The sequence below is a fragment of the Fulmarus glacialis genome, unplaced genomic scaffold (genome assembly GCF_000690835.1).
Source record: "Fulmarus glacialis isolate BGI_N327 unplaced genomic scaffold, ASM69083v1 scaffold42904, whole genome shotgun sequence".
Taxonomy (NCBI): Eukaryota; Metazoa; Chordata; class Aves; order Procellariiformes; family Procellariidae; genus Fulmarus; species Fulmarus glacialis.
The window spans coordinates 7,481-17,241 of record NW_009206959.1 but is presented as its reverse complement, the minus strand read 5'-3'; the positions used below and the strand labels follow the sequence as shown (position 1 = coordinate 17,241).

General features: G+C 38.2%; 1 protein-coding gene across 1 annotated transcript; it reads right to left on the bottom strand.

Annotated features, from left to right (window-relative positions):
• Positions 1-1,783: 1,783 nt before the first annotated feature.
• LOC104069190 (sorting nexin-9-like) lies at positions 1,784-9,521 on the bottom strand (the record flags this gene model as incomplete). Its single annotated transcript, XM_009575927.1, has 7 exons — positions 1,784-1,887; positions 3,294-3,424; positions 5,441-5,558; positions 5,854-5,979; positions 6,847-6,931; positions 8,389-8,542; positions 9,338-9,521. Coding segments are annotated over 7 exons (902 nt in total), but the record flags the coding sequence as incomplete, so codon positions are not given.
• Between the last annotated feature and the right edge of the window lie 240 nt (positions 9,522-9,761).

Here is a 9,761-nt window from a genome sequence, read left to right as displayed (position 1 = left end):
ATACATATAAAACTTTGTATTATATATATATAAAGTTATATATACCATTGCGTTCCGTTGTGTTATAGAGAGGAGAAAAAAAAAAAAATCAGTGATGCTCAAAAGAGAATCCTGAATTAGTATGTGCATTTTTACCCCTCTTTAAGCATGTTTTCATGCACCTATCAAAGCTTTTCATTAACATAGCACTGCATACACAGCAATGCTCTGTGAACTCTACAAAAGAAAATTAGACATATATTTTCTAATTTTCAAGGAGCATTATTCAAACTGCATCAGATGTTACAAATGCTCTCAGCTGAAGCCTGTATGAGACAGCTCTCACAGCAAGGCAACGCTAAGCGACTCCCCAGAGCCAGGGCAGCAGCTCCAGCTGTGGCCAAACCACTTAGAGGCTCCTACGTCCCCACCAGCACCTCCTTCCTCAGCTGGAAACCCTACCTGAAGAGTTACTTGCACAGAATCAAAACCTGGGCTTTCCAAGAGGCCCTTGTTTTACTTCAATTTTCCCAGTAGCAAGCCATCCTTTTTAATTTTCTGTACTTCATACTTTACGGTATCATGATCACAGAAAAAGTTCATGAACTAGCACAGGGTTACCATCCTCTGATGAAAACTAGGATGATACAGGGCTGTCAGAGTACTAGCAAAATTGTTTCAGTAAAAAGCATCTTTTGACTGAAGAACCTAAGAACTATCAAACAAGCTGGTTTGTCCACTTACAGGAGTAATGGCTTTCAAGACTACATTCATACACACTTTTTTTAACAGCACCCTGAGATGTTCCCAGGCACTGGAATACAGTGTGGATGTGACCTAAAAATGTCCCTCTTTTTTACTAGTACAGAGCTGCTACCACACAGCTATTATATGCATCTTAATATGCACTGCATCACTTGAATAAAGCCTGTGCAGGAATATTTCCAGGTATAGGTACACTACTGCTTTGCCACTATAAACACTTCATCTAGTTTATCCACAGTTTCAGACACAAAACATTATCCAAGTTTCTATGTTCTAAAACAGCAAGCAAAGCATGTCATGCATTCTACATATCTTCTAAGAAAAGTGATTAAGCCTAAAGGAGTGAAATAAAGGCTGCAGAGTAAATCCAGTCTTTCACTCTATGAAACCCTAAAGGTCTACCACCAAGAGAACTATATATAAAGAAGTGTATGTCTATATAACATATACATATATAAAATAAATATATCCATTTGGACTTCCAGAATGATACCCCAAAAATGTAGTAACCCATTTAAAATGAAATTTGATAATTTAAGTCACTTTTCATTTTTAATAGCTTTCCATGGATTCCAGATATTAGAATCATACTGTGTGTGCATTATATACAAGTATTTTACAGAAAAATTGTTTTCCTTGATGGTCCACCTACAGTTATCCTAAGCTACTTGGTAAATCTAGCACACTTTGGAACTGTTCACAATTGAAGGATTAAAGATCAAAATATACTTCCATAGCAATACAAAACATAACTCCATAGGATCTGCCAGTACTCCATCTCATCAACTAGCTTTGCATAAATCTTTTTAGGATCAGTATTCAGCCACTGAAGTCAAAGAGACATTACATGGAGTTGCACCAAGTTTTGGAGGGGTTGATATGAAAATCTCATATTCAAACAATTTTTCAGCCCTGCCTTGATGAGTACCTCTTCAAATCCATGAATATATGCGCACGTTTACTATTATAGTTTTATATTAGCTCAGTATCTGTTGTATATCCAGATGCATGATGTCCATGCAAAAAGAAACCACCTTACATTTCTACCATGTCCAAGTCAGGAGCTTCTGGTTCCATTGTAGAAAAGATCAGGACTCCTACAGTTTCATCTTTTTCTGCCTTCCGCTTTCCAGTTTTCCACTCCTGAAGGGGGAAAAAAAAAAAAAAAAAAAAAGACAAAGTTCGATCACCACTGTTCATGCATCTTTAAGGGCATGTACTTAAGCAGTGAATGAAACGTTTAGGAGAACAGTTAACCAACAGACCACCCACAGAATAAAACCTTTTAAATGAAAGTTTCAGTGGGGCCAAGGCTTCTTAGAGTTTCCCCTCCCTCCTCCTCATGCACTTTGTTTTCTAGATTCTGGGGTAAACAGATACTTTTGTATATTATTGAAATACAGTGTAAGAGCAATTATATTCAGCTGTCTCTGCACATGTGATAGTGCTGATATCAGAAGCTGCTCAAGAAGATCATGAGATTATTATGCAATTGCCATACTAAGTTTTTAGTGGGAACAGATAAAAAGGTTAAAAATTCCACATGTATTGCAACATCCGTTCTGTTTATGTCAGTCCATAAGTTAGCTACTAAGAACTGCTGACTAACTAGCACAATTATACAACTCTCCAATGACCATCCAAATAGCATTTCACTATATTAAGCCTCTATTTACAGGACCACAGAATAATTCTGGTTGGAAGTGACCTCAGGAGGTTTGCAGTCCAACCTCGTACTCAAAAATGGTCAGCTGTGACCTTAGTTACTCAGGGCTTCACGCAGTTTAGTCTTAAAAACCTCCAAGGAACATTTACTTTTTCAGCAAAATCTATGTGTATTTAGAAGTATGATTATTTTGAGGAGAAAGTAGCAGTTTTCCTGTTTACTTCCTCATCAGTAGATATCCAAATTAGTAACAGAGCTGGAATTCAGTCATGAAGAAACCATTATTTACTGAAGGTGAAGATACTAAAACTTCTTAAAAAAGCGTAAGAAAATGCTGGGGAGGGGCATGGGAATAAAAAGGGCTGGTTATATCAGGTAAGACTGCAGCGTAACGCTATTACAACCCATTCCAGGGAAACTGTTGGGGGGGGATGTTTTTAAATATAATACAGGATCAGACCCATCCTAGATCCGCCACAAAGTAGCTTCTGTTAGCAAAGCAGTACCAATCAGAGGACCGCAGTAATTAGTAAGTCCAACAGAGAGAGATCATGGCAACAGCCAAAAGAGGTGCTACATACGTTCCTATTCTGCTGGAGGACACAAACTGTCCTTAAAAGACTGGCAACAAAGCTACTTTAAAGAGCACATCTCTGTTGGAATGGCATATAGCATTTCACACCAGCAACTTTATGCCTCATTTTGATCGATCAGATGAGTTAGTTGGTAAACCCAGCAGTTCTCAGCCCGTCACTACTGCCCACAGGGGGGCAGACAAATGAGGAGGCTACAAAGCTGAACTCTTAGTTCAAAGGGGGACCGGGGCGGGGGCGGGGGGGAGCAATTCCTCAATCTCAGTCTAAGCGTGAACTTTATTTCCTACCTTCTCATCTCGGAAATTGAGAAATTGCTGGAAAACTTCACTTTCTGAGACAACAGGATGGCGACACATCCTCGTCATCCAAGCTTGTAGTCTCTCCATACGCATTTTGATAAATTCTTCTTCAAAGCGCCCTGTTATACATTGAACAGCAATTGTTACACTTCTACTTTAGTACCCTCAACTTTTTTTTTTTTTTTAAATTAAAACAGAATCTGTAATTCATCTGGTAACTTATTAACCATTTAATGACTCAGTACTTACAAGAAGGAAACATTATGCTGACAAATCAGAAGAACCTTAAATTACAGTATATTGGTTACTGACCAAGAGTACTCCTCCTTCTAAAGATAGTCATGAAATATTAAAAAACCATAATACCCACTCACAATTCAAATCAATTTTTTTTGGGGGGGTGGGGGTGGGACTTAATAAACTTTTGGGTGGAAAAATTAGGTATTCAGATGACCCAAGAGAGAAGTTAGGCACAGGCTTGGAATGCAGACATTTTTCTGATACAGGCTAGTAAATCCTTGGTCAATGTAAGGCTCAAAAATGTTGGAGAAAAAGGAACTACTTACTTTCCAAGTTGTCATGTCCTAGCTAACAAAGCGTTTGAAATTAGACTGCTCAGATACGAATAGCAGATTTTAAAAAAGCAGTAACTCCCATAAACATATTTCTATATAGGTAAATGAATATGTTGGGAAAAACCTCAAAAAAAAAAAAAATCAATAAATCATATGTATAACCCAGTTAGAATACAAACATGGAGGACTGATTTTTTTGATAGTTAAGAGATTTTAACACAAACTATTTAAATAAATAACCAAATTTTTTTTTTTTTAAACCAGTAGTGCATTATCACTGTGTATTTACAAGAACCATTCAGTTTTAGCACAAACAGTCGTCTTTTTTTTTTTTTTTTTTCCATGAGATAAGTTATCCCCTCCCACAGACTCCAGAAGACTGAAATCCACAGGCAAGGTTTAACTGTGATACCAAACTCTGGAGTCCTTTAAAATACAGTTACAATAAAATGTAGAGATCCCATCAGGTCTTCTGGTTTCCTTTTAGTCCACATGCACATGTTTAAGCAAAAATACTATCGAATTCTAAAAATGAGACTAAGGGGAGGGGAGGAAGTAGCTTCCTCACTTTTCAGTTTCCTCAGCATTTTTCCCAGCATCTGCATCAATGCTTAGCTTTCTTCAAACACAGAAGCTGCTGCATTTTCAGTGATGCCCACAGCCACTGGTTGGAGACATGCCAGCTTTTGTATGGCTGTTTTTGCCTGGTTGGCTCAAAGGCTGTATAAAAATCTTACCAGAAAACACACAAGTGGAAATAGGCAAAAGTAATGCATTTTCCTCCTATAGAGGTGTCCATTCTTTTCTTTACATGCACTGCAGCACACCTTTGTAGGAAGGAAGCCAGAGACTACTGAAGATGCACAGGCATTGCCATATTCAATTGCAATGACTGAACTCATGAGCATTTAAGGGGTCCAATCCCACTTTTCTTGAAGTCAGAACAAAAGACTTCCATAAGCTTCAGAGAGTTTGGTCAAGCTGAACTGACATCTAACCAGATCAGAATGTTATACAAATGAAAGATGCTTTCTAAATCAAGTGTGAAATCGAACAACAGGAGAAACAGCTGCAACATTTCACTTGTGAGCAAAAAATCCCAGTTTGTCAGGGGATGCTCCCTTTCTTCCGAGAGCTTTGCTTCAAAGCTCCTACAATATAACACATTTACAGTCAAATGCAGAAGAAAAACACAACACCCCGTTTCCCCCAAAATCCCTCAAAAACCATTTCTCCAGACAATCAGCAAATATGGAACATAAGTAGTTATCTCTTCTCTCCAGTAACAAATATTCTCTTCTGTAGTAACTAGAGGGTTCTTTTGTTTGTTTTGTTTTTAAATCACTGGACTAGATAAGTAAACTTGAGTTCTGAAATGATGCTCTTGGTGCTGATAGGCCATCACAACTCATCATAAGTTTTGAACGGTGAAAGCTTGGGGGTTTTTTGATACCTTCTTTAAAAATAATGTGAAAAACAAATAGTAAGAAATAACTGAAATTTGTAAAAAAGTGATCTCCTCATTTCCCATCCCATGAATTCACAATTGAGAATGATTACCTGTTACTTGCTTGTCTGGAAGAGATGGGATTGGAATGGCTAATCCAAATTTAACCAGGAGACGCTCATACAACCAGTCAAAGTGCTTGTATCTGTGGTTGACAGACCGATTAGTGTTCTGTAAGAGAAACACAACTCTGAATTTTGACAGGCATCTACAGATAATGACATGAAACAAGTGTGACCACAATAGTAAATAGGTGGAATGTAAATAAAATGTATGATTTAGAGCCTTGAATCTGTAATTACAGAAGAACTTGAAATGCTAACACAAAGTAACTCTTTGGGGAAAAAAGTGTGACAACTACCACTTACTCTTACAACCCTGTTACCAAGTCACACAAACGGTATTATTTATATGTACAAATAACCCATATTTGTGAGAAAGAAGATCCCGTTTCAGATACACTTACAGTGCAGGTCAGCTGATATTCAATGTAGCTCTTGAGACCATACATTTTAGAACCTTTTTTGGGATCTGCCACCACACAGTCAAATGTAGAGGCAGGATAGACCCACATTGGGCCATAATCACCAATCTGTAAGAAATTGCAAATATTATCTTTAAATACATCATGTTGTACCAGCTGCAAACAAGGAGGCAAATACCTTCTCTCTCCACTTGAAAGTTTCCAATTGCTTTCAGCGAGAGCTTGATAGTCAGGAAATAGAGGGGTTTCTCACAACCAGAGATAATTGACCACGGTTGTGTTTATCTTATTCTGTATTTTACAATTTTTCCCAAATAGCAAAAAAAGAGTGGTGAATTCTAGGGATTGCTACTTCAACCACATTTCACTAGAACAGCATATATCTAGAAGAGTTTGGTTTTTAGATCAGATGACCCGACCATCATGACTGAATATTGCAAACCTTTATGAATGTAGCTCCTGTGTATTAGATAACTAACTAGATAAATAATAGACAGTGTAATGCATTTGCTCTGCCTCCCTCTCCCAAAAAGGCTTATTATAATGATCACAGGTAATGCAGATCCAGCATGAGAAAAAAAAAGTACTGGGGAAAAAAAAAAGAATCAGAACACTTAGAAGAAAGAAGGAGTTAAGACTTGACCCTGAAAAATCCCTCAGTGATATATGACTCTGAAACGTAGTCTACCACAACTTTAAAATACTTAAATGGTACACAGTTTTATTATGACAGTTCTAGTTCTAATTATATGTCCAGAATCAGTTTCTTTTTACCCAAATACATATAGCAACACTGAGGCTAAAAGTTAAGTTGGGGAAAAAGGGAAAGGTGGGGAGGATTTAAAAAAAACAAAACAAAACAACACACCAAAAAACCCCCCACCAAACCACAAAAAAAAAACCAAAACAAAAAACCCCAACCCCAAAACAAACCACACCACCCACACACAAAAACTACACACGTCCCCGACTTACAATTATGGGAATCTTCTCTTTGGGTTTTGCTAGCTGCTTTGCCAACAGATACTGTTCCATCCCAGGTTTTGCAAATCCCGGAAATCTAACAAACAAAGTGATAAAGTTTATCCTGTATTTTCCTTCCTTTGACGTATGCAGAATTACCTGCCACTATAAGAAAAAACCCTTAGCATTTCTCAAGTATATAAAAGAATTTATGTGGATTACTTAAAAAACCAACAGTTCACCCTGAAAAAGCAGAAAAGCTTTAGCTACTGACCTCCAGCTTTTATTTGTGTTATACAGGCCCCTTCTTCCAAGGCAGAGCACCTACCTGTGCTCTGCAGCCCATTAGAGCAAACATAACAGAGGACACAAAGTAACATCTGCCACTCCACTGCAGTCCACCCTCTCTGGAAATGCACACACACACATGCTCATGCACACCATCCTGCCGTTTCAGATGATGAGAAGTCAACCGTCTGAAAGAACGATGAACTGCAGATTTATCAAGTGCTTCTAAACATGAGTTATGTTAAATAATTTATCCACCAATTAGAAAGAAAACCACACAGAAATCACTGTAATATCCTTAAAGTCTGTGTAAAAAGTCTTGCAAAAAGCACATGGTGGTTCTTTTTCTAGTTAGGAAGATACTTGGCCCTTCAAGTACTACCAACCTACTGCCTGCTTGCAGAAACACAAGGAGCAAAGTAGGACTTACTTCACAGACAAGTAACGCTCTTAAATAAGGTATGTTTATGCTGGTTATACTAAATGGGTTTGCAACAAGTAGATGCCACAACGATGCAAAGGTACTGTTGCAGAACTGGACAAAACCTCCACTGATGAACAAAATCAACTGTCTCTGCATCTCTAGTTGTTAATTTTAGTTACCTACCCAAGGAGACCATTATTCTACAATCCTTTTCCACCCTGGTTTCATCCACTTAAAGATTACCACACAGTAGCTCTTCAGAGTAACAGTAGTTTTAGAATAAAAAAACATTAAGTTGTAACATGAGATAATGCTAGTATAACCCTGACAAAGCTTCATGCTATTGTAAGATTTTTATCTAAAAAAATCAAGCTTTCAGTGGCTCAAGAATCAACCTGGGTGATGCACAGACACAGGAGAACAGAACTTTTCCCCACCCCTAGCAACTCAAATTGCTCACGAACTCTGGGGCAGCATGTCTGATCACTCTCGCTGTATGGACAAGCCACCCATCACCTTTCATTTTCATTAAGCACACATAGCATTAAAGACAGATTTTAAAGACCAGTAGGTCCAGAAGTTCAGACCTTGCAAAAGTGTCATTTGCCTGTATAAGATCTCCAAAAATTATACAGCTTTGTCACGTAATTTCAGGCTTTCATCGATCTGTGTTCTCTGGTCACACAGGGCGAATGCTGAGCTACAAATCCATCTCCACTTTTACCCCAAAATTAATATTTACACTGCGTATTTCAAGAAGGTTGAATGGTCACATATTTACACATCTTGACAAATTCCAATTCTCTTCAATATATACACATTTGCCCCACATTTTCCATTACTTGTTAAGTGGTAACTTCATAGCAGCTGCACGAGAATTTCCACGCTGGACCCCCCCAGCCTCTGATGCCTCAGTCTCCTTGTAACCAAGGTAAGATGGCGAAGCTGATTTTGGGTCATCCCAGTCATCATCCCAATCATCGTCATCAGCAGCTGCTGAAGTACAGGAGCAGGCAGGGGGATAGGGAAAGGAGAAAGTTAAATATTTTCTCTTTGAAAGCAGAAGCAGCTACCTCAGCACTCACACACAAATAATCAACAAGGTAAATATATTTTTATTTAGAAATATAGAAGGCTAGTTCAGCCTTCTATTTTATGATTTCTCCTCAACTACCATCATCCCCACCAAATACAACCTGCAAAACACTACACTAGAAATCCATCTGGGGAGAGGGAAAAAAAAAAAAGAAAAAAAAAAAAAAAAAAAAAGAAAGAAGGGATGCTGGTGTGTTAAGATGAATTCAATAGTGTTCCATATTCATAGACTCCATGTTAGCATTCCCCAGTTATGAGTTCTCCTCCTAATTTAGGCGTTTACTACAAAAAGGTAAAGAAGCCTTCTGAAAGGCTAGCCACTTCCTAAAATTAAGGATTTAAGAGACGACTTCTTCACAAGCCTGAGGGCACAAATTCAAGGGTGTTTAAATTCCAGTTATGCAAGCTGCACAACATGCCTGAGAAGAGATCATGTATGCACAAGACTTTGACTTGCCAGATTTCCATACAAGTTTGAGGTGTCTGTTACTATGGCTCTGATTTTTTTTTAAGTTTTACTTAAAAACACTATTATTCTAGTGTCCAGTTTACCCACGTGGCAATGTGCTCCTAGGAAGCTGGTTTTGTTTTGTTTTTTAAATAAGCCATGTTCTATAGTTATGAAAACTAAGCAATTCTTACCTCTACTGTCCACCTACTCTAATGTATTCAAAAATAAGAGCATTATTAGCACACCTGGTCCTTGATATGCCTGTGGATGACCAAATGTTGCTGCCGTCTCCCAGTTATTTGAAGCACTGTTTCTCTGGCCAGCTGCACTTTCAGGTTTCGTTGCCCAACTGTCAACAGCATTTCCATTATCCCAGTTCCCAGACTTCCCAACATTCCAGCTGGACCAAGGATCACTGGCATTGTTTGCCTACATTGTATAAAGACAAAAGTAAAGAAGAAATTGCTGAAGAAATGAGCAACGACCAGGTACTTTCTTCTTGAAGTCTTTGATCTCCTGCTGATAGGCTATGAGTTTGCATTGAGCACTTTACTCGTTCAATTTAGGAGCAGCTGCCAAATCTTATGTTCCCAGCTACACAGCTCTTAAATGCAGTAAGCACCTGGAAGAACTGATCAGCTTTCCAGCAATGTTACACCAATGCATACT